The sequence below is a fragment of the Rana temporaria genome, chromosome 1 (genome assembly GCF_905171775.1).
Source record: "Rana temporaria chromosome 1, aRanTem1.1, whole genome shotgun sequence".
NCBI lineage: Eukaryota > Metazoa > Chordata > Amphibia > Anura > Ranidae > Rana > Rana temporaria.
The window spans coordinates 647,099,051-647,125,781 of NC_053489.1; the positions used below are offsets into that span (position 1 = coordinate 647,099,051).

The 26,731-nt window shown below is 41.0% G+C and overlaps 1 protein-coding gene across 2 annotated transcripts in view; it reads left to right on the plus strand.

The window, feature by feature from the left end:
* Positions 1-599: 599 nt before the first annotated feature.
* The window catches only part of CTNNA2 (catenin alpha 2), an 832,954-nt gene continuing 806,822 nt past the window's right edge, over positions 600-26,731 (plus strand). For both annotated transcript variants that reach the window (XM_040335493.1, XM_040335494.1), the window contains exon 1: positions 600-722. In XM_040335493.1, coding sequence (XP_040191427.1) covers positions 690-722 — 33 coding nt within the window. In that variant the 5' untranslated portion in view covers positions 600-689. The remainder of the gene's footprint in view (positions 723-26,731) is intronic.

Below are 26,731 nucleotides of genomic sequence, written 5' to 3' on the forward strand. Positions count from 1 at the left end.
ATTAAGCCTTTTTTTTGGGTGAAACGCATTGGAGCACAAGGTAGACAGATGGGAAGACATGCTGTAAACCTTTTTTTCTGGAATAAAATTGTTTTTCACATCACTGGTCACCAGTGTGTGGATCGTTCATTTCATTTTGACAAAAGGGTTGTCCCCTTGTTACAGAAATTGCAAAAATAAGAGATAGGATTAACAGGTAGTAAACTTATCTTACATGGGGGATTTATAGAAACAGGTTTTTTTTTAGCTCCACCCTAAAGTGTACCTGTGCACACTTATAGCACACCCTCAATAAATTACAAAAAGCCTGTTTTTCATTTCCGGTAAACCAACCCCTGGCTTTATCTCCAAGTGGGTTATTGACTCAGAAAAGGCGGGCAGGGGTATGTGTTAGGTGCCATTGTTCGCATTCTTACTCCAGTTCAGTGGCTCACTAGGTAATGAATCAATGATCAACATGGCAGACCTGAAACTTGCACCCTTACAAACATGCCAGCCATGATGTGTCCTATTTCTGTCTCGATCTGTTCATTTAAACTGTCCCTCAACATAACGAAAGCAGAAATTTCTTTTGCCTGATATGCAGTTTGGTAATTCTGTGTATTTAGTGTAAGCTAAAAGTATGTCCTTGTTTTTTTTAGAGTGGAAGAAAAGAAAAAGGTGACCCGCTGAACATTGCCATCGATAAGATGACCAAGAAGACACGAGACTTGCGGAGACAGGTGAGCTTCATAGTCTATACTTTATAGGCTTTTCAAATTCTGGTAAAACAGTATATAGCAGTATATAGTAGCAAAGTGTGTGAAAGAAGAATAATTTACACATTCAGCAATATTGACTTTCTGAAAAATATTCATGGAAAACCAAAAAAGGGAAAAAAGTCGAGATTTCATGGTGGATAATATTACAGTCCTGCTCAGTGAGGTTAGATTTTATTGGAAGATTTTCTTTCTCTAGATGTTCACCAAGAAACAATAAGAATACAAAAAGATGGATAGAAAAAAAATCACACAGAACTATATAACAAATGTATTTAGAGGGCAGGAAAAAAAAGGTCTGCAGCAGTTTTATACAAATAGGAATTTTTTTTCTTTGGTTCAGGATGCATTTGATTTAACAGCTCCATAACAACGAAGGGTAACCATGTACTGAAATATTAGAATAAGTACAAGAGTACACTGGCCTTGTGTAATAAAAAAAGTCACATAAATGTGGTTTAAAAAAAGTGGCAACTCACAATTTTGGTGCAGTAAGCATGTCTTGGGCAGTGGCTGGGCCCGATTGATGTTCTTGTGGTTGTCAATAGAACTAACCAGATGGTCCTGAACCAGGAGGGCTGAATGGAGGCTTCATAACTCTCAGGAGCCAATTAAGGCCCATTACATCCTTATAAATCAATAGACACTCACCCTTGGTAGCACCTTTTGGGGTGGAAGGGGAAATGATTGCCAAGAGACAGTGATTTCCTCTTGAACAGAGATTACTCCTATGGGAGTGGATTTCTTTTTCTAAGTTGGTGTTTAATGGTTTTTGAGGGTGCAATGGGCCTTAATTGGCTCCAAGAGAGCTGAATGGTTTCAAAGCCTTCAGGAGCCAATTAAGGCCCATTGCACCCTTAATCATCAAACACCACCTTTAAAAGTAACTACCCCCCCCCCCACACACACACACTTTAAAAAAAAATCTTTTACCTGTTAGGCAGAACCCACTCCAGTAATCTCTGTTCAAGTGGAAATCTTGGCCTCTTGGCAGTCATTACACCTTTGCCCCAGAGGTGCTACCAAGGGACATTGATCACCGCTTGCCCTGAGATTGCTGTAGTGGGTTCTGTCTAACAGGTACAGTAAGAGGTGATGAAATACAAAAGGGGGAGGGGAATCACTTTTAAAGGTGGCGTTTGATGGTTTTTAAGGGTGCAATTGGCCTTAATTGTAGGGTTATAGGAATCTCCATCGGGAGATGGACAGATGGCAAGGCAACAAACTGAGGCTTCCTCACCTTAGGAGGCAGGTGATGAGTCCTGGCTGGGATGACACTCTGATCTCCCCTCCTACTCCCTCCACTGTCTGAACCAGGGAGTGCTGGATGTGGCTGTGGGTGAGCCATTGTTTGAGACCTCACTTCAGGGCCGTTGCTTCTCCTCCCGGCTAAACAGGAAGCGGATCCTGTGACCCCTGGTCAATCGGGTCTTCCTGATTGACTGGGAGAAGAATGAGGAAAATAGTAGTGAATATTAATTTGCTTTGTCACACAACTGGGTGGGCTCAGGCCGCATTGCCCTCTAAGTACCCGCTAATCATGTGCTGCTGCTACTGCAGGAAAAAAAAACATTGGAATCCATGCGTCCAGTGCCCTGCATGTAGATTAGGGACCGGGCACATGGATTAAGGGGCGGCGCCCCTACACCCCTTATGTACGGGCCGCCACTGGACATCACCTAAGGTCTGTTCAGGAAGTAAGGCAGAAGTAATGAAGAAGTGTTTTTAAACAGCCATTGGAAGTGAGGTAAGCATGTGTAAAATAAATGGAAAGTTGGTTTAATTTTATAAAATAAGTACATTAAAGCTACTGTATATTGGTACTGGAATTTAGAAGAAAAAAAAGGTGAACAACGGTGAAAGTGGAAGTTTAGTCAAAGACTAACTAACTCTAAAGCTAGTCTTTATCACATTCTAAGCCTAATCTATCTAGTCCTGTACAGAAAGAATCGCTATACTTACCAGTTTTGCAGCCGCTGAGCTGTCAGTGGCAGCTTCAATGTGTAGGCGTGTGCAGGAGAGACAGCCAACAACGGAAGTCCCATAGTAAGTCTAAGGATGACTTAACTTCCCAGACATTGCACAGTCATTGCCGGTTGTCTCCTGCACACAGCAGCCGCCACTGGGGACTGGACCAAAGCAGCTGCAGAACAGGCAAGGAAAGGCAAGTATAGCCATTTTTAATTGGCTCCTGCGGGTTATGGAATCTCTATTGAGGTCTCTTGGACTTTTCATGTGGCAAAAAATGGCCTTCATTAGCCCCATTATTTATTTCAATTTATTTTTTTCACAAAATGGTAAAAACAGACAATGAAAACAATTACAATAATACATTTAAAGTACACAGTGAAAAGGTGATCAAATACACACATACAAAGAGAAAAATACACAATGGGAAGAACACTAAATTAAATGAACTAAAATACCCTAAATACATCTAAAATAAAAATCAGACAGTAACTACACAAAAAAGGAATAGTGTTTTTTTTGTCAAAGCAGTTTAATTACTGAAATTAATAACTTACATTGATTTTACATTTTGTTGGGAACTCCCAGTGCCTAGCAATACATTTCCTCTTCCCAATAAGGAAAAGGAATTAAGAGGTTAATTTTATGTAGGCTGCCTTAGTCTATCAAACAAATTGCACAAGAAACAGTCGTGGGTCCCAAAGCTACAGAAGACAGGTAGCTGCTCCTCATCATTCTCAAAGACATCTTTACATCTATGGCTAGCCTTAGAACCAGGAATAGGAGTAATAGAGTGATACTGAGGCATATAATCAAATTTTGGGCACAAAGAACAGCTGCGAAAATCCGAAAAAAATGCAGTTATATAATGGGGGACACTGATAAGGACAGAACAAAAAAAAACGTTTGGAGGCATTTCTTGGGTAGTTTCTCTATTAAAATCTTGATTGCCTTCCTTTACTGATAAGCCACCCTAGTCTTTCAGACTTCAGGGCAATAAAAGTTGACAGAATCTTCAAAAACTTCAACAGTATCCTACGACTAAAAGTCAGTTGGAATAACATTGGATTCACCCTGCTGCTTGATAAATTTTAGTTTTATAGCTGAGCTAAAATTGTAGCTGTATTTTTTTTCTATCTTTTATTTTTGTGTATCTTTATTTTTGTTGTCTCTGATAAAATGAATTTCTGCTAAATGTTTATTGGGATGACATTGGACTTTATGGGACACTTAAGTGCTTCAGGGGAAATGGAGAGTGGTTTAATACAGATGATTTACTTTGCCAAGCTGCAGTTATTTCCTTACCGCCTAATTATCGGGCTCAGTTTCATCTATTTCTCATGTACCATTTGCTGATACACATATAGCTTTCTATATTAGAACTCTTCACATGTTCCAGGTTTAAAGCAGGGCAGTTACTACAAATCGGAGATAGTGGTGCATATGTATCATGTTACTGGAAGAAATTTTGTTTTCACGTACAAGGGGATATTATTTTATTTTTAAATATTTGTGTCTTGTATGAAGTTCTAGGTTATAAGACATGATTCACCCTTATACTTCTTTATTATGATGATGATCATCATCATCATCATAAGTTCATCATCATCACCATCATCCCTACCCATCACCATTCATTAACCTTCATCTTATATCATTTTTTTCCTTAACATGTATTGTTTTATTCATCTGCTGACTCTAATAAGAGTTATAATTGGGGATGCAGCAGAGCATTCCAGAATGAATTTATTTTTATCGTTTACATTGAGAAAATACAGTTTAAATTCCTGAAGATAGAATCTCTTCAGGAGGATCAGATCTTCTTTCTCTAAATCCTTGGAGATAGACTTTTTCTTGCCCAAGATCTCCTCCCATTTAGGACCTGGAAATATAACCTCCACGGGTCAAGATATTCTCCTATTAGACGCCTAGAGACTTTCTTTGACTCATGATTTCCCCCAATTAGAGTCCTTAAAATATAATCTCTCTCTAGTCCAGGATCTCTTCTGGAAGTCGAATTTTCATGGATAGGATCTCCTCTCATTAGAGACCTGGAATTAACATTTCTCAGACTTGGGATCCTCTCCTTTTCCTTTTAAAGACTTGGAGTTAGAATCTCTCTGGCCCTGGACCTTTTCCAATTAAAGACCCAGAAGAAAGCAGGATGTCATCACTCTAAAAACCCAGAGATAGGATATCTCTGGCCTAGGATCTCCTCCCATCAAATAGAATCTTTATGGTCCAGTATCTCTTACCATTAGAGACCTGTAGATAGAATGTTTCGGTCTGAGCTTCCCCTCCAGTCCCCGAATAATAAGCCAGAGACAGAATTTCGCTGGCCTAGGATCCCATTCAATTAAAGACCTGCAGTTAGAATGTCTCTGGTTCAAGATCTCTTCTAACAAGAGGCCTGACGATAAAATCCTTAGAATCTTCTCCCAATAAATATATGGGAAGGAATCTCAGGAAGTCACTTCATACAGTAGTATCCACAAACCACCTTGACTATTAATAATGCGTTTCCCAAGAAAATATGATCTACCCCAATAATAAGACCTAGCAGGATTTTCGGGGAGGGCTGCAATATAAGCCCTACCCCAAAAATAAGCCCTAGTAAAGTGTGTTAAAAAATGTAATCCACCTTGCAGAACGATTACACCGCTATAAGGTGTGCGTGTCTTCCTTTGTAACTGCATTGTGCAAATACTTTATTTACAGACTTGCCGGAGGTCTTCTCCTCTCCTCCTCGCTGACGTCTGCAGCGGGGATATCGGCTCTTCCCTCTTCTGCTCTCTTCCCGGCTGACATCTGTGGCCCCTCCCTCTTAAGTGCACGGAGTCGGCTGATGTCAGATCCTAGAGAAGAGAAGAGCTCATGCAGATCATGTGTCACCCAGGGGAGCTGTAACAAAGGGTATTTCCAATAAAACAATTACAAAGGGAGTCTTTCAGTCATTTTAAATCTGAACCTTTAATTTAAATAATACCCACCATCGTATACAAGATCAAGTGCTCAGTATAACAGTATAAATGGGTGTTCTACCCAGTATAGAAGTACCTACATCCTAAATCCTAATATAATTGGACAAAAAAGTGGAAGTGGCAACAGGATTTTTCTTGGTACCATTAAGGACATTACATTAAAATCGCATAATTTCACGATTTTCACTGCAAAACATGTTGAGTTTGGCTGACTACAAAAAAGTGGAAGTGGCAACAGGATTTTTCTTGGTACCATTAAGGACATTACATTAAAATCGCATAATTTCACGATTTTCACTGCAAAACATGTTGAGTTTGGCTGACTACATGTACTATGGATTAACATCATTATGGTGCTAGTAGCACCACATTGTGGGTGTATTACAGCCATACAAGAGGGATTTTTATTCTTATGTTTTGTCTTAATGAAAAATATAGTTCATTGTGATGTTATTTGTAACAATAAAATTATGTGATTTTAATCTAGCGTAATGTCCTCCATGGTAGCAAGACAAATCCCGCTGCCCCTCCTACTTTTTTTGTCCAAAAATTCCCGCTATCTCTGACTCTTTGCATATATGCAGCTGTGAGGTCGGGAATGCCTCTGCCTCGGATATTCGGCTTAGCACTTACAGTTACCTTCTGGGTTTAACCCAATATGGATTTATCTTAACCCAAGCCAATCCCAAGCTCATGCCTAATCACTAGAAGGAGGCCTGTCCAGAGAAAGACTATATGCCCAATGCATGTAGACAGGGAGAAAGGGAGGCTGAAGGACATCAGCATCAAACATAAAAAGGATGTTATTGTCAAGCAAGCGTACATACTCGCCAGCACACCATGGATCGACTACTTCCATCCAAAAGTTTTAATGAAAAAAGATCACAACACAAGGGATAGTGCAACGTTTCGGAGCCACGCAGGGCCCCTTCATTTTGGCAACAGTGTCAAAGCAGAATATAAATACAATAGCCAATAGGCTATAGGCTATTGTATTTATATTCTGCTTTGACACTGTTGCACCTTATCACATGCCTGACGAAGGGGCCCTGTGTGGCTCCGAAACATTGCGCTATCCCTTGTGATATGATCTTTTTTTATTAAAACTTTTGGTCGGAAGTTGTTAATCCATGGTGTGCTGGCGAGTATGTCCGCTTGTTTGATGTTTCCAGAACCCAACTGGTAAGCGTTTCAGCACCCACCATTTTATGAGCCATATTTGCCAGGAACGTGCGCGATAGGAATATTGATCAGATTGTTTATGAGTCACTGAGCTTTAGAAGTCACCCAGTTATAGTTTGGATCTTCTATACGGCTAGTGGGTTAGCAACATAGCTGTTCAATTAGCATTTGTAGAAGAAGGTCAGGAATGATAACCCCCATAGTTTCTTAAGGCAGGCTTATTTTAAGGTAATAATGTAGGCTTTACTTGCAACAGTCCAAAAGTGCATGGAAGAAGCCTTAGTACCAGATGCCCCTCATTAGAGATTCACAGCTTTCAAATAACAAAAAAGTCCATGGTGCATGTACTAGACTCATCTCTTTTTTTTTTTTTATTACAGTTTTTTAAATTGCAATATACTTAGAAAGTGAAAAAGCCAACGTTCTTCATTGATTTTGTTACCGGGCCTGATAATTTGTAGTTAGACCCTTGAAAATAATGCCGCATTATAGCAAAATGTATGAGAAATAATGGCAAACATGTTTCTGGAGCTTCAGTGACAGTCTTCCACTTGGAAAAATTACAGCATTCATCAAGGAAAAAAAAGCCTATAATGTTTCAGTGCAAAATGTGACCAATTCATCTGGCGGCGGGCAGGTTTGGAGAATTATTCAGTAATGTATTTGCGGCAGGACCAAAGAAATGTTCCGCACAGCAGGGTATTAATTTGTCTCTGACTTCAGAGGCTGCTGAACATATTCCGAGGGCTGACATCGCTGAACTTTCCAATCTCTTCACTACTGCGCCAAAAGAACCCGCAGAACTCCGAAAGTAAATGAAATAATTCAGAAGAATATGATCCTTATTTTCAAATGGTTAACTTTATCTCTGGATGTTTCACCATCCTCCACAATGTTATCTGGAGCATATCATACAGGCATGCCATCCCTTGAGATTTGGTGTCAGGCTTCGAAAGTTTTGCAGTGATGGTTCCATGGAAAAATACTGTGAAAATATAAATTACTACTATAAGGAAATTTTGCAGAATATGTAAATATTTTAGTGCTTTAAAACCTTGGTGTATTAAAGGAAAACTAATTTTGTTGAAAAATTGATATAAGCTGTTTTGTGATTTAATGTTTAATTTAATTTTCCATTTCAATCCACAGCTAGCTATGATTTGCTAAAACTGACGAAAATGTTGCTTCCTTGTAATCGTGGCAACAGTGAGAGTGACTTCTAAATTATATATGTACAGAACACCCCCAGTGAGCTAATCTTCTGTTCATGGGATTGTCTTACCATTTAATGGAAGTGATCAAAGACCAACATGCTTAACTACTTCCCACCAGGCCGCTGTATATATATAGTCGGGTGAGCGCTCTCTCCTGAGTGGACGTTCAGGAACGTCCCTCAGAAGGAGGGGGATCGCACGCGTGTGCCCGTGTGCATGCCCACACAACGGCACGATCCAGATGTGCTTGTGCCACCCAAACATGGTGCATCTCCGATTGGCAGGAGGGCTCTGTGATTGGCCCTCCTGATCACATGACGGCCGTGTCCAATCACAGCCATCATGTGATGTAAATAGAGAGCCAGTTGCTAGGCGATCGGCTCTCCTCTCCTCACACAGAAGTTGCCGATGAGTAGAGGAGAGGGATCGCTGCAGCCTGCTGGTGATCAGTGAGTATGTGCGTTTTTTTACAGCTTTTTACACACTGATCACCATCCTAGTGTCCCCACACATGTAAACACACAAAGTCCCAGCACAATGTCCCCAAAACATATGTCCCCACACATGTTTCCCCACACATGTCCCCACACAGTAAAAACACATGTCCCAATGATTATCTGCACACATATATGTCTGTGATCACCTGCACACCTATGTCCGTGATCATCTGCGTACATCTGTCCGTGATCACACAAACCAATTATTATACACTTAACTGGATTTTTTTTACCAAAAACATGTAGTAGAATACATTTTGGCTTAACTTTATGACAAAATTAGATTTTCTTGGATTTCTTTTAAAATTGAAAGAAGAAAATATTGTTGTTTTTTTTTTTCAAATTTCCGCTCTTTTTTCGCTTATATCGCAAAAAAATAAAAAACAGATTCAGGAATAAATACCACCAAAAGAAAACTCTATTTGTGCAGACAAAGTGATAAAAAATTCATTTGGGTACAGCGTAGCATGACCGCGCAATTCTCATTGAAAATGCGAGAGCGCTGAAAGCTGAAAATTGGTCTGAGAAGGAAGGGGGCGAAAGTGCCCAGTATTGATGTGGTTAAAGCTCAGCCTTGGTGGCAACCATGGCTCCTTCTATAGATACAGTGGAGAAATTAGGGTAGACATAAAAGGGGCAGGAATTGTGTTGTTTGCAAGATTTCCAAGTATAAAAAAAAAAAAAAAAAAAAACATTCTGGCACAGGAAATAGACGATGACCCTGGTTAATAAATATGGTAACTGAATAAAAGTAGTTTGATCCTTCTGGAGAGAAAAGCACATGAAGTCATTGTCAGGGAGTACTGTAATCTACGAGAGAGGTAATAATACCTGGAAATATTACACTGACATATTACACCGGTTGCATGAAATGACCATGAAAATATACACGGTCCAGTCATAACAATATGGTGACCTACCTAATATAAGTAGGTCCTTCTTTTGCCTTCAAAATGGCCCTGACCCATCATGGCATGGATGCAGATAGACCTTTGAAGGTATGCTGTGATATTTGGTACCAAGCGGTCAGTAGCAGATCCTTCACATTCTGTAAGTTGTGAGGTGGGGCCTCCATGGATTGGACTTGTTTTTCCAGCACATCCCACAGATGCTCGATGACTTGAGATCTGAAGCATTTGGAGGTCAAGTCAACAGCTCAAACTTATTGTTGTGTTCCTTAAACCATTTTCCAGTGTGGCAGGGAACACTATCTTGCTGAAAGTGGCCACTGCCATCAAGGAATACTGTTTCCATGAAGGGGTATACTTAATCAGCAACAATGTTTATTTAGGTGGTACATGTCAGAACATCGCCCAAGCATCACACTGCCTCTGCCGACTTGCCTTCTTCCCATACTGCATCCTGGTGACATGTCTTCCCCAGACAAGTGATGCACACGCACCCGGCCATCCACATGATGTAAAAAAAAGTGTCCACATTGACGCTATTTTGGGACCATTCACATTTATACAGCGATGAGTGCTATAAAAATGCACTGATTACTATATAAATGTGACTGACAGGGAAGGGGTTAACCACTAGGGGGCGAGGAAGGGTTTAAGTGTGTCCTAGGGAGTGATTCTAACTGTGTGGGGGCAGGGCTTACTGTGACCCGACACTGATCGCTGCTCCCGATTATAGTGTCCTGTCACTAGGCAGAACAGGAAAAAGGCCTTGTTTACACAGACATCCCCCTGTTCTGCCTCTTTGTGACCCGATCACCGGACACCAGCGGTCTCGCGGGCACGGCCATGGGGAGTGCGGCGGGCACGCGCAATCTTAAAGGGGACATACAGATACACCCATTTTCCTACGCTGCCATTCTGCCGACGTATATCGGCGTGCAGCCGTCAGTAAGTGGTTAATGCCTGAAAATAAAAATAATCTTAATGCCTGAACCCAGTTTTGTGACTTTGGCATGTGTTAGTAAAGCCGTACATATCATTACAACTACTAAGTTTATCCAGGTAAATTATAAAACAAATTTTAGTTTCTTTTTTCAGAATTTATAAATTTATAAATTTGTCTGTAAATTTCTTTCCATTACCGTAACCCCCCCCCCCCCCCCACCAAACCAAAAAATAAATGAAATACATTTCATTCACCGTAATATCATATGTGTATATTATTTGTTGTTTGTACCGATAGTAGGGCCGAGAAACAATACTTCACATTTATTTTTTTTTTATCCTACCTAAACACGCTGACGCTAAATACAGTTTTTTTTGTTTAATCTTACCTAAAAAATACTGACACTGACCGTTGATCCTGACATTGACCCTGAAATTAAACCTAGACTAAGCCCTGATATAGCAATTTTACCTTTATTTAAATTTTTTTTATTTTCTCCTTTAATACCCAATTAATGCAAATGATATATGATTATTCAATAATAATATCGTATAATCGATTTATTTAAAAAATAAAGTGAATGGTGGGATATCAGAAAAACAAAAGCGCAGAGGAGCGAAGGACAAATTGCAGAAAGCACATTTGAGATGGCCTTCATTTTAATGGCACCAATAATCGCGGTGTGGTTCTGCCACGATTGTCACGCGATAGATAGCGCTGCAATCGCGGTAACCCGTAGGGCATGAAGCTTGATGCTCAAAAGTAGCGCCTGAAATTTTTTAGGGTGACAAGCTTCATGGGCTGATTTCTAGTGCACACAAGCACACATTAAGGCCTCTTTCAGACGTGCGCTCCGCCTGTCCGTTATTACAAGTCCGTTAACGGACTTGTAATACATCCCTATGGGATCGCGTCCGTTAGCGGATGGACGGTTTTCGGACAGAAGAAAACCCTATTTTTTTTCCGTCCGGCAGAACGGAACTGATGCAGACGGACAGACGGTCCATCTGCATCCGGTACCCCATAGGGCAGAGCGGAGCTGAGACAGGGCGGTCTCTGCACTGTGTGCGGGGACCGCCCTATCCGCCGACAGCTCAGCGGGGATCCCCGCTGAGCCTACGGAGACACACGGAGCGGACCCAGAAACGAGTCCGCTCCGTGTGAAAGAGCCCTAATATCCCATTTTTGGTAAAATATAAAAGATAATGTTGAGTCAAGTAAATAGATACTAAATGTGACAGAAGCCACTGTCACTGTGTGTTTTGGAAGGGACTGTGGACGGGCCTCCTACCCACAGACTATGGCCCAGAAGAGACTGGAGACCTGGGGACAAGCTGGCATTGAGATAATGTAATGTAATGCTACATCCCTTCTCCCTCAACCCCCCTCTTGTTGTTGTGTCTAATTGTGTTGGACATAGGCAATGGTCTGGACTGGAGACATCTCTAAGCACGGGATATGTATTGAGAGGCTGCCTGCTTACCATAATCTCATTATGTTTATCTGTAGTCTCAATGTATGTATGTTCCGTTCCCATTGGTTGTTTCTTGTCCCCTATCCCCTCCCCTCTAAGACAAAGCTAAGGGGAGTGTCCCTAACTGTGTGTAAAAGGGTATGTCTTGTATTTAATAAAGAGTTTATGCTCTGCATGTTTAACCCCCAACACCTGTGTGGATCTCGTGATTGAGGGGTTAAGGGCTGGTTATGGCGAATCTGCAGGCTGCGGGTGCGTTTGGAGAACAGGAGACACAGGTCTGGCGGATGTGCCCACCTGGGGTATTCGAGATCCGTCACACTAAACATGTCAAGATTTACACTTTTTTTATTTAACTTTATTGTTATCACAAAGGGGGTTAACACGCCCGCTTGTGATAGCTTTGGGTAGGCGATAGGACAGCGCCAAAATCATTGTCACTTCTGGGATAATTCATCACAGCGGAGATGGGGAATATAAGTTCTTCCATCTCTTCTGTGGGAAGCTGTCCCAGGCCCCCCAGAGTAACAGGAAAGTGCAGGGAGAATCACAGGGGCAGCAAAAGTGGGAGGAAGCCTTTCACAGTGCTGTAAAAGTGATCGGGTGGATGTAAAGTCGCCATAATCACTTTCCAAAACAGCCATTGAATATAAAACAGTACAGGAAGGGGCCATCCTCAAACTGTTCCCACAAAGTTAGGAGCATGAAAATGTCCAAAATGTCTTGGTATGCTGACACCTTAGGAATTCCCTTCACTGCCAAGCCTAGCCCTCGAAAAACAACCCCACACCATAATCCCTCCTCCACCAAATGATTTGGACCAAACCATGGTCCAAACAGACATGGATGAGCGAGTTATGGGTGGAGGAGCTTGACTGATCTCAACCCGATAGAGCACCTTTGGGATGAATTAGAGCGGAGACTGCGTGCCAGGCATTCTCGTCCAACATCAGTGCCTGATCTCACAAATGCTCTTCTGGAAAAATGGTCAAACATTCTCATAGACGCACTCCTAAACCTTGTGAATAGCCTTCCCAAAAGAGTTGAAGCTGTTAAAGCTGGAAGGGTGGGCCAACTCAATATTGAACCCTACATACTAAGACTAGGATTCCAATAAAGTTAATGTGTGTGTAAATACAGGTGTCCCAATACTTTTGGTAATATAGGGCCAGATTCAGGTAGAAGTGCGGCGGCATAACGTATCGTAGATACGTTACACCACCGCAAGTTTTCATCGCAAGTGCCTGATTCACAGAGCACTTGCAATGAAAACCTACGCCGGCGGCCTCCGGCGTAAGCCCGCGTAATTTAAATGGGTGTGTGCCATTTAAATTAGGCGCGCTCTCGCACCGGACCTACTGCGCTTGCTCCGTTTCGAAATTCCCGCCGTGCTTTGCGCGAAGTGACGTCATTTTTTCGAATGGCGACGTGCGTAGTGTACTTCCGTATTCCCGGACGTCTTATGCAAATGACGTGAATTTTAAAATTTCGACGCGGGAACGACGGCCATACTTTATACAGCACATACGTGTGCTGTATAAAGTTAAGGCACCCAAAACGACGACTAACTTTGCGACGGGAAACTAGACTAGCGGCGACGTAGCGAACGCGAAAATCCGTTGTGAATCGCCGTAACTCCAAATTTGCATACCCGACGCTGGTTTACGACGCGAACTCCCCCCAGCGGCGGCCGCGGTACTACATCCTAAGATCCGACAGTGTAAAACAATTACACCTGTCGGATCTTAGGGATATCTATGTGTAACTGATTCTATTATTCAGTCGCATAGATACTCTGAGAGATACGACGGAGTATCTGAGATACTCCGTCGTATCTCGGCTGTGAATCTGGCCCATTGTGTATATCGGTCAGCAAGTGGCAATTACTACCATAATATTTTGGACACCTTCACCACCATACCATTAACTTGCTAACATTTCCATCCCTTGTATCTTATAATCACAATAGTTTGGTATCACCTAATCGCTATAATTATTTAGGTTGGTCATTTCATACAATGTGAAAAACAATCTAAATATTCTTTGCGAGGACAGAGGTACGTAGTCTACTGCTCGCTCACCATTTCCGTTCTTTCCTTTTTTTTTTTTCCTGTCCATACGCCAAATTCTAACTAGATTGCGCCCTGAGAACAATGTTGACAATAGTGACAGTTTGTGGCTGCGGGGCACAAAAGTTGTTAGTGTCACTCAGCTAGGCAAACTTTAAATATCAAAGTGCGCCACAGTAACCTTCAGAAAACAGTTCATGCTAATAGTGAAGGACAGGCTTCATCCATTAACACATGTGAGAAGGTCGTCAGGGCTGAGCTTTGATTTCTCATAATGTGGCAATTTGCTTCTCAGGGGGACCGAGGTGTTACCTTTTTTTTTCTCATCTGTTAATGTGTGGATGTTTAGACAGACTTCTTCACAAAAAATAAATAAAAATTAAAAAGCATAATCCTATGGGATTTTCTGGTTTTTAGCAGCTCAATGCACACTGAGGTTGACTGAACATTTTTTCCGCAAACATTATGCTTTATTCATGCCAGGGCTGCGAAGGGGGATTTGCTCTACTGCTAAAAAAGTATCATTGCTTCTAATATGTTTTTGAAGAAAAAAAATATGGATATCCTGAGTTGTCACCCGCTAAGAAAGTACTCTTTAATCCCTGGTAAAAAATATGTTTAAAGCACATTTATTGAAAATTAATACAGAATATAATTTTTTTGCTTGTATTCTGCTAACGAATAGATACAGTACTTTTTTTTTTTTTTTTTAGTATATACAGTATGATACTATTTTAGTAGATTGTTGTTTATCCTGGTCAGGGTTAAGCCTTATTAGAATTCCTATTTTGTTAAAAATAACTAATATAGCATTTAAAATTGCGACTTTGTATTTTAATGTTATTTAAAGTACTGGTACTTTTCCATTTCAAATTGAAGCTGTTGAATTCTTTGTGTGCTTAAAGCATGTTTATTGGAAAGTAATACACTATATTACATTTTTGCATTTACGTGTATTCTGTTAAAGAATAGATTATGGGCCAGATTCTCAAAGGCGTTACGACAGCGCAACACCATTAGCGCCGTCGTAACTCCTCATCTGGCCCCGGGTATCTATGCGACTGATTCTTAGAATCAGTTGCGCATAGATAACCATTAGATCTGACATGCGTAAGGCTGTTACGCTGTCAGATCTTAAAAAGTAATTTTTTTTCCCGCCGCTAGGTGTCGCATCGTCGTTTTCCCCGTCGTCTATGCAAATGAGGTAAGTATGCGAGATTCCCGAACCTAGGCGCGTCCGACGCTGAGAATTTACGTCGTTTCCGTAGCGTACGCGACGCGTAAGGTTGCCCTTGCTATTAGCAGGGGCAACCAATGTTAACTATGGCCGTCGTTCCCGCGTCGAAGTTTAAAAAAAATACGTTGTTTGCGTAAGACGTCCGTGAATGGCGCTGGACGCCATTTACGTAAACGTCTAAGCAAATGACGTCGGGGCGACGTCATTTAGCGCAATGCACGTCGGGTAATTTACCTGACGGAGCATGCGCAGTACGCTCGGCGCGGGAGCGCGCCTAATTTAAATGGTGCCCGCCCCATTTGAATTGGGCGGGCTTGCGCCGAGCAGGTAAGTGTTCTGAGAATCAGGATGTAAACCTGCGGCGGTGCAGCGTACAGCACATACATTACGCTGCCCAGGAGCAACGTTAATGTATGAGAATCTGGCCCATAGTATTTTATTTTCGTATATACAGTATTATACTATTTTAGTAGTCTAATATGTATTATTTATTCTGGTCAGGGTTAACCCTTAAGAAGAGAGGGCCATATCCTCAAAAGAGATACGACGGCGTATCTACTGATACGCCGTCGTATCCCTGTTTCTATCTATGGAACTGATCCACAGAATCAGTTTCCAAGAGATAGACAGAAGATCCGGCATGTGTAAGGGACTTACACTGCCGGATCTTAGGATGCAGTACCGCATCCGCCGCTGGGGGCATTTTGCGTCGAAATGCCGCCTCGGGTACGCAAATTAGCACTTACGGAGATCCACGAAGCTTTTCAGCTTCTTTTTTTCCTCCGTAAGTATTAAGTTGCATGTGTAAAATTAGGGCTGCTTTTACAAAGTGTAAACTGTTTACACCATGTAAAAGCAGACCCTTCTGTCCAGCGACGCGTTTTTTTTTTTGTTTTAAATTTTTTTTTTTTCGCCGTATCTTTTTTTTTCCCGACGCAACTTTATTGACCCGTAGCGATCCACAAAGCTTGGCGTAACGTAATTTTGCGCTATGCACGTCGGGAAAATTACGTCACGAGCATGCGCAGTACGGCCGGCGCGGGAGCGCGCCTAATTTAAATGGGAATCACCCCCATTTGAAGAGGAACGCCTTGCGCTGGCCGGATTTAAGTTACACCGCTCAACATTTCTAGGTAAGTGCTTTGTGGATCGGGCACTTAGTTAGAGATTTTGCGGCGGTGTAACTTAAATGGAAAAAGTTACTTTGCGCCGGGTTTTTGAGGATTAGGCCCAGAATTCCTCATTTGTTTAAAAAAAAAATAAATATAGCATTTAAAAATGCCACTTTGTATTTTAATGCCATTAAAAGTACCTTTCTATATCAAATGTAAGCTGATGAATTTGTGTTTATAGCACATTTAATGGAAAGTACTGATGTATCTTTAATTTTTGCACTTGATCGAGTTTTGCTAAAAAAATAAAAAAGGTTTTATCCTGGTCAGGGTTATAACTTAAAAGGGAATAAAAATAAATAAATAAATAAATAAATAAAAAAAACACAAACCATACAAGCTATTTTGCAATTTAACGTTATGAAAATTACCTTTACATTTAAATCTTAAGCTGCTGAAGATTTCCAAAGCAGTTAAAATTTCAATGCAATCTTTGTTATTTCTCCCTGATAATATTGTTGCTTGTGCTGTCTATACATCAACCTAAATGGAATTGTATTTATGGAATTGAATGGAATTGTATTTACCATATATGACTCTGTTTCTGAGAAATTCTTGCTATAAAAATAAAAATAATATAAAATAAAATCAATGCATTATGGCAGAATAGAAGCATTTTGTCCCCTGTTGGTGTACAGCCCCCCCCCCCCCTTCACCCCAAAAATCGGGCAGAAAAACTTGATCATATTTTAACACATAGCCATGCTTATTTTATTAAATGTTTTTCCATTTTTGATTCGATCTACAAAAAACTTTATCAAAGTCAGATTGTGGGGGTGATTAATTGCTTAGTTTTTTGTGATTACTCGCAATTTTATTTGCAATTCCCATTGGGTAGAAAGTGGTTTAAACTGACTGAAAACTGCTGTATGTATGGTAAGTCATACAGTACGGTTTAGATTTAAAGGGAATACAAATTGCTAACAGTATAGGGTCTTCATTGTAAGGATTTTTAGCCTTTCAATTGCTAACCAGAGAAAGTGGTAATGACCAACTTTATGTAAATGTTGGTTGTCAAAGAAAGTGGTGGAGGCCAGCAATGGGTTGACAAAGGGATGTACTGAAGACCAATAGTATAGCAAAATTTAAATGTTAATTGGAGGCCTTTAATATTAGAAATGTCAAACCCAACTATAATTTGCTGGACTCGTTTGTGGAAGGTATTTATCTCACCGCCATTAACAGGGTCAATTCTTGCTCTTAATATGAGGATACATTGGCAAATGCCTTACTGTGGCTTCATTTTTTCTTCTGTTTTAAGAATATAAGAATAGTGGTAGTGATAATTAGAGCGGGTCTTTGTCCCTTTCCATCTTTATTTATTATGTTACTATGTTGTTATTTACACTATGGTCTCCTATGTCTAGAAAACACTTGGTTTAAAGTGCATGCAAACCCTGAGATTGAATTTCTCTTACTTGTCTAATTTTGATCTGTTAAAGATATCATTGGAAGTATTTGGTTATATCTAGAATTGCAAAAAAAAATAACTAATCATGTCGGAAATCTAGTGCAGTTCTTTGTCCATTGCACTTCGCAGTGTTATCTGAAGCAATGTTATCAGCCCTGCCCAGTTCTCCTCTGAAATACAAATGGAAATGTAAGGCTTCAAGTACACTTGGCCGTGATTTACAGTGGTGCGATTTTGCTGCAGTTTTGCCACGTTTTGCGGTTTCCCATGGTCAGCAGTCAAAATGTTCCTTTTCTAAACGTGATTCTTACGCAACCAGGAGAGAGAAGTTGAGGGAGGTTGAACCTCACCTAACTACCGCAGCTCCTAAACTCTGCTAAATGTCAATGTGTACATGGACACATAGGCCTGGATTCACATACATTGGCGCATATTTATGCCGGCGTATACGCTACGCCGACGTAGCGCAGAGAGGCAAGCACCAAATTCACCAAGCACTTGCCTCCCAAACTGCGCTGAGTTCCCTCAGCGTAAGCCGTCGTAGGTGGAAGCGGCGTGAGCCATGCTAATGAGGCGTGACCCCATGCAAATGATGGGCCGAGTGCCATACAAGTACTTAAAAGGAACGGCGCATGCGCCATTCCATGGACGTATCCCAGTGCGCATGCTCAGAATCACATCGGAACTACTCCCTAAGATACGACGGATCACTGCCTACGACGTGAACGTAACCTACGCCCAGCCCTATTCACGTACTACGTAAACGACGTAAAATACCACGGCTGTGTTCCCTGGTCCATACCTTAGCATGAGTTGCGCCTCCTATATGGGGAATAACTTTATGCCGGACGTACGACTTACACAATCCGCGTATATTATGCGCCGGGCGCAAGTACGTCCGTGAATCGACGTATCTCCCTCATTTACATATTTGAATAGGAAACCTTGCGACCAGCGTAAATATGCACCCACGATACGCCGACGTAGGAAAGTTACATCGGTCGGATAAAGCCTATTTTCAGGCGTATCTTGGTTTCAGAGTCCGGTGCATAGATACGACAGTGCATATTTACACTTACGCGGCGTATCTCGAGATACGTCGGCGTAAGTGTTTTGTGAATCCGGGCCATGGGCTTTTATGGAGTTAGGATTAGGAGCTTTGGTAAAAAAATGCCAAAAGTTCCTAAATTTAAAGCGGTGTTTCGGCCCAAAAAAAATTATTAAAAGCCAGCAGCTACACATACTGCAACTGCTGAGTTTTAATAATAGGACATTAGGGATGAGCCGAACACGCCCCGGTTCGGTTCGCAGCAGAACATGCAAACAGGCAAAAAATTTGTTCGAACACGCGAACACCGTTAAAGTCTATGGGAAACGAACTTGAAAAATTTAAAGTGCTCATTTTAAAGGTTAATATGCAAGTTATTTTTATAAAAAAAGTGTTTGGGGACCCGGGTCCTGCCCCAGGGGACATGTATCAATGCAAAAAAAGTTTTAAAAATGGCAGTTTTTTTTCAGGAGCAGTGATTTTAATAATGCCTAAAGTGAAACAATAAAAGTGAAATATTCCTTAAAATTTCGTACCTGAGGGGTGTCTAGAGTATGCCTGTAAAGTAGAGCATGTTTCTTGTGTTTATAACAGTCTCTGCACAAAATGACATTTCTAAAAAAAAAAATTATTTAAAACTACTCGCGGCTAGAATGAATTGTCGGGTCCCGGCAATACAGATTAACCACCTCAATACCGGGCACTTTACCCCCTTTCTGCCCAAACCATTTTTCAGCTTTCAGCACTGTCACAATTTGACTGACATTTGCGCGGTCATGCTACACTTTACCCAAATAAAATTGTAATAATTTTTTCCCCACAAATAGAGCTTTCTATTGGTGGTATTTGATCACCTCTGTGTTTTTTTCAATAAACAAAAGAAGAGCGACAATTAAAAAAAAAGCTATATTTTTTACTTTTTGCTATAATAAATATCCTCAAAAATATATATATATATATATATATATATATAAAAAAAAACTTTTCCTCAGTTTTGGCCGATACGTATTCTTCTACATATTTTTGGTAAAAAAAATCGCAATAAGCATATATTGATTGGTTTGCACAAAAGTTATAGGCTGGGATTCACGTACAGCGGCGTATCTTTAGAGCGGTGTAGCGCATCTGATATGCGCTACGCCGACTTAACATAGAGAGGCTCGTACTGTATTCACAAAGCACTTGCTCCCTTTCTTGCGCCGGCGTAACGTAAAATGGCCGGCGTAAGCCCGCCTAATTCTAAGTAGCAAGGCAGTGGGCGTGTTGTATTAAAATTAACCGTGACCCCATGTAAATGCATGGCGGAACGAACGGCACATGCGCGCCCATGCTCAGAATTTACTCCCTATGATACGCCGGCTCCATTCATACGATGTGAACATAACCTACGCCCAGCCCCATTCACGTACGACTTACGTAAACAACGTAAAATACAACGCTGTTCCCGCGCCCATACCTTAACATGACTTACCCCTGCGTGAATCGGCGTATCTAGCTCATTTACATATTCAACGCGTAAATCTATGGAAGCGCCCCTAGCGGCCAGCGTAAATATGCACCCTAGATATGACGGCGTAGGAGACTTACGTCGATCGTATCAAGCTAAAATTCAGGTGTATCTTGTTTCCTGAATACAGCGCATAGATACGACAGCGCATCCTTGAACTTACGCCGCGTATCAATAGATACGTCGGCGTAAGTCGTTTGTGAATCCCGGCCATAGTGACTACAAAATAGGGGATAGATTTATAGCATTTTTTTTTTTTTACTAGTAATGGCGGTGATCAGTGATTTTTTATCATGACTGCGATATTCAGGCTGATGGCCTTGACATTGTCCTGGCATACTTTCTACCATGTGTTTTACTACAAAATAGTGACCACTTCCCCCACCTATAGCTGGCCTTTGGATTAAGCAGCATTGGAGGGCACATAAGATATAAACAAGGCCAAGCATAAATCCAAGGCAAAAAACAAGCTTACTTACCGACCAGCCCACAGAAAATCGAATCAACCTGTCTAACAGTATGCGTTAAAAACAGGGGTTTAGTCTGCACACATGTGCCAATGCATGCATAAGCTACAGAGCCTCACCAAGGCACCCTGGTATCTGTAGTTTCTATCATTAACTAATGAGCACCCAGCATATGGCACGTGTTTTACTAGCCAGTGCCTGCATTCAATATCGCCAACTAAAACTGACCAAGTGTGTGGGAGGCTGCTGGACCTCCACATCAGATCAAAGCCAAGACCTTCTCCTGGTTGCCAGGCCACGCCAAACATGATTCTTTTTCCGCTGGTCCGTCACATGATAATTTTAATTTAATTTCAACCACTTTCAATCTACAGAAAATCAAAAATAGGGTTGAAAGTAATTAGCATAAACTAAACAATTCACCACCCATGAGTTTGATTGGCCACCAGAATTTGGACAGTTGTGAAGTGGAATTTGGCCAATAAATTTACATCTTCAATACAGATTGTTAAAAGAACAAATAGAAAAAAGCTACATCTATAATGTCGAAATAAATCAGATTTTTGCTCCATTTTATGTTGTGGACTGCTTTGTTATTTAAGTAAAACAATGTAACAAATGTTTATTTATCATATAGCCAATAGTATGGGCAGCTTAAGGGGTAAAGGCACGTGCCTTGTCATGTCTGGTTTTAGGCAATGTTAGATTTAAATTTTCATGACAGGTTTCCTTTAAGGAAAATTAATAGGAAAGCATGCACTTAAGACAACCTCATTACAAGTTGCTTACTCAGAACGTCTGAATCTTCATCATCTGCGTCCCTCTCTATCCGGCAACCAGCAATTCATAATGCGCCCACTGAAAAGCCTATCGACAAAACACAAATTGCTTAGAAAGATCATTTGAAATATAATTTCCAGGCTTGACTTTTTTCTCTACCATAATAACAGTTTTTTAACTTATGAGCTTGTCAATATAAACTCATGTCACTATTGATTGTGCTATCAATGGGCCTCTCTGTGTTCCACTGCTTTCCTAGTGACCCTGCCTGCCTGCAGCACTGCCTGGGGCTGTCTTTGCATGACTATTACTGCAAGCTAAAACATCTTCATGTTTGCCAGTATTGTAACAGCATGGTTTGGTCTAAGCAGCAACATCTGAAAGCCCATAGCATTGCCAACGGCTCCTGGACCTTATACTGTATACTGAGTCCTGTTGTCTGTCTGTCTGCTTCCTAAATAGAGCTACAGGAAATGTTCTTGGGATTACAGAGGAGAACAAATAGTTTCATAAGCCCACACAAAATGTTCCCATTTCAAATCATTACTATATCCAAATTAAAATGCCATGAACAAGTTCAGTGTATTCATTTAAATAGTACATTTGGTACACTTTGGACCCCAGAAGTCAGTATTGGAGGCACAGGTAGGTAAAGGTGCTATAGTGGTAGAAATCTCTAGCAGGCTCATACATGCAAGGGGAGGGGTATGCCTGTATATGAAGAATGATCTAGAAAGTAAATGTGAGGGACGACATCACTGATAGAGCAAAGGAGGAAAAGTAATACTGGGAGTATGCTATAGGCCCCAAAACCAGAGGGAGGAGTAGAAGGCGGACCTCCTATCACAGTTTGAAATGGCGGCAAGGATGAGAAGTGTCATTATAATGGGGGATTTTAATTATCCAGACATAGACTGGGCGGAAGGAACCATACATTCGTCAAAGACTTGCAATCTCCTAAATGTCTTGCAGGACAATTTCATGAGTCAGATGATAAATGCACTAACAGGAAACAATGCGTTACTAGACCTACTGATTACTAACAATACAGAGCTGATCGTGGATGTGAAAGAGCGATCACAGGTCAATTGGATTCAGCATAAATCACACAAATAGGAAACAGAAGGGTAATACAAAGACAAAGAATTTCAAAACTTCCCTAAACTACGCACCTTGCTAGAAGATATTAAAGGGGATAAAATCTTGGGAACAAATAACACAAAAGAAAAATGTGTGTGTTTTAAGAGCATATTAAATAAATGTATTGGCCAGTGCATTCCAATAGGAAATACATTTAAAAGATCTAACAAAAGTCCTGGGTGGCTTAACTCCAACGTAAAAAATGCATATAAAAGCAAAAGAGAAGGCCTTCAAAAAATACAAGGCTGGTGGGTCATCACCAGCATTCCAACTTTACAAAGACTGCAATAAAACATGTAAGAGTGCAATAAGGGCAGCAAAGATAGAAAATGAAAGGCGCATAGCAGAGGAGGGTAAAAAAACAACCCAATAAATTCTTTAACTATATAAATAATAAGAAAGGGAGGTCAGAACATAATAGCCTTATAAATAATTATAAAGGGAATCTGATTACAAAAGATGGAGAGATGGCAAAGGTTTTGAATGTATTCTTCCCTTCAGTCTTCACAAGGGTTTCAGTAAACAAACTGCAATGTTTATCCTCATGACACATCACAGGAAGCATACTCATGGCTAACATAGGATAGAATTACAAATAGACTTGAAAAATGTACCGTATATAAGCCAAGTTTTTCACCCCTTTTTTTGGGGCTGAAAATACCCCACTCGGCTTTTACCTGAATTCTTGCCAGGTGTCCATTTTTTTTAAAGTCGTGGCTTCCTCCTGGTGTTCCGTTCCGTGATAGGCATTTGACACTGTGTTCCACCTATCACGGCGGTCCTCTCATCCTCGGACAGTTTCCCAGCAGACACTGTTCAGTGTTCCAGCAATCGCGGACTTCCTCTTGTTCGAGGATGAAAGATTGGCGGAACACTGAACACAGTGTCTGCAGGGAAACTGAGTCTGAGGATGAGCGGACCTCCATGATAGGCGGAACACAGTGTCAAATGCCTATCATGGAACGGAACACCAAGAGGAAGCTGCGACTTTTAAAAAATGGACACCTGTCAAGATTGCAGGTACTCGGGCACAGAGAGGTATGGCACAGTGAGATTGCAATGGGCACAGTGAGGTATGGCACAGTGAGACTGCAATAGGCACAGTAAGGTATGGCACAGTGAGACTGCAATGGGCACAGTGAGGTATGGCACAGTGAGACTGCAATGGGCACAGGGAGGTATGGCAGTGAGGTTGCAATGGGCACAGTGAGATGTGCAAATGGGCATTGTTGACCCTCTTTTTTCACTTACAGTAGCTGCTGCATTCTCACCCTCGGCTTATGCTCGAGTCAATACGTTTTCCCATTTTTTTGTGGTAAAATTAGGTCCTTGGCTTATACTCGGGTCAGCTTATACTCGAGTATAAATGGTAACCTTAATAAGTCACCGGGACCAGGTGGCTTACACCTGAGGTCCTTAAGGAACTCAGTCAAGTGATTGTCAGACCATTGTTACTAATTTTTACGAACAGTCTACTGACTGGAATGGTACCAGCTGATTGGAGAAAAGCCAATGTAGCACCGATTTTTTAAAAAGGGCCAAGATATATCCCTGAGAACTACAGACCAGATAGCCTAACATCAATAGTTTGCAAGCTCTTGGAGGAGATGATAAGGGACTATATACAAGATTTTAGTAATAAAAACTGTATTATTATCAGTAATCAGCATGGATTCATGAAGAATCAATCTTGCCAAACCAATCTATTAACCTTCTATGAAGAGGTGGGAAACCATTTAGATAAAGGAAGGCCTGTAGATGTAGTGTATCTGGATTTTTCAAAGGCATTCAATACAGTTCTCCATAAACGTTTACAGCAGTGGCGGCCCGTCCATAGTGGGCGCAGGGGCGCCGCCCCCCCAAAGCTACTCATCAAAAAAAAAAAAAAATGAAAAAAAAAAATGAAAAAAAAAAAAATGACATTTTTTTTTTTTAATAACATGTCCCTTTAAGTGTGTGTGTGTGGGGGGGCGGAGCGCCGGCCACCGAGGTGCTGTGGGAAGCATGATGTCATCGAAATCGTGAGATTGGGCAAGCCGCAAGCAAATCTATCGGCTGGCTTTTATACTGCCCACGGAGCGCAAAGCTCCGCGCTCGCACAACCACTCTGTGCTGGATGTGTCCTGTTGGTGGTTAGTGATTGGCTGGTCCATAGGACTTAGGGCGGTGCTTTTATCGGACCAGCCAATCACTTCCGGTTTTCTCAGTGACTCATCCTCGCTAGTGTGAACATCGGGACATCTCACTGAGCTGCTAGCAGGTAATTAGGCAGAGAACTCTCGTGTTGTGCTCTCAGAACGTGCAGCAGCAGTGTCCTGTGTGTAGTGGATCTGGGAGGTAGAAGGAGGGGGAGAGTACAGTGAAGGGCTGAGAAGCTTTTAGCACATTTCCTGGGGACAGTAATCTGGATGGGGCTGCTAGTGTTATTACACATCTCCAGTATGTGTAACACGAGGGTTCCCAGCTCTGCAACCTCCTAGAGTCATGCAGCTCATGCTGTGTATAGGTCTGTATTCTCTCATCTCTCTTTCTATTCTAAATCTATCTATCTATCTATCTATCTATCTATCTATCTATCTATCTATCTATCTATTATATATCTATTTATCTATCTATCTATCTATCTATCTATCTATCTATCTATCTATCTATCTATCTATCTATCTATTATATATCTATTTATCTATCTATCTATCTATCTATCTATCTATCTATCTATCTATCTATCTATTATATCTCTATCTATCTATCTATCTATCTATCTATCTATCTATTATATCTCTACCTATCTATCTATCTATCTATCTATCTATCTATCTATCTATCTATCTATCTATCTATCTATCTATCTATCTCTCTATATATCTATCTATTATATCTCTATCTATCTATTATCTTAATCTATCTATTCTATAGCTATCTATCTATCTATCTATTCTATAGCTATCTATCTATCTATCTATCTATCTATCTATCTATCTATCTATCTATCTATCTATCTATCTATCTATTCTATATCTATAGCTAGCTATCTATTCTATATCTATCTATCTATCTATCTATCTATCTATCTATCTATCTATCTATCTATCTATCTATCTATCTATCTATCTATCTATTCTATATCTCTGTCCGTCTGTCTGTAAGCCCAATCACGGGTGAGTGACGTTGGGGGGGGGGGGGGGTGTTTGTGATTTTGTTTGCGCCCCCCTAAAAAAATGGAGCACCAGCCGCCACTGGTTTACAGTACAAACTAAGGTCTGTCAGCATGGACCAAAGGGTGATTACATGGATTGAAAACTAGCTATGGGGGAGTCCAGAGGGTGGTGATAAATGGAGAGTACTCAGAATTGTCTGGTGTGGAAATCGGGGTCCCCCAGGTCCTGGGACCAATCCTATTAAATTAATTGATAAACAATCCAGAGGATGGGATAAATAGCTCAATCTCAGTATTTTCGGATGATACTAAGCTAAGCAGGGCAATCATTTCTCCACAGGATGTGGAAACCTTGCAAGAAGATCTAAACAAATTAATGGGGTGGGCAACCACATGGCAAATTAGGTTTGAAGTTGAACATTTTTAAATAATGCATTTGGGTGTCAAAAATATGAATGCAATCTACTCGCTAGGGGGAGAATCTCTGGGGGAATCTAGGATGGAAATGGATCTGGGGGTCTTAGTAGATGACAAGCTCAGCAATGGCATGCAATGCCAAACTGCTGCAAGCAAAGCCAACAGAATATTGACGTGTATTAAAAAGGGGATTAAATCCAGAGATAAAATTATAGGGCCAGGTTCTTGTAGAATCTGCGGCGGCGTAGCGTAAGCCATTTACACTACGCCGCCGCAAATTACTGGAGCAAGTGCCGTATTCTCCAAGCACTTGCTCCGTAATTTGCGTCGGCGTAGTGTAATTGGCCCGGCGTAAGTCCGCGTAGTTCAAAGGGGGCGGCTTGTATTTAAATTAAGCGCGC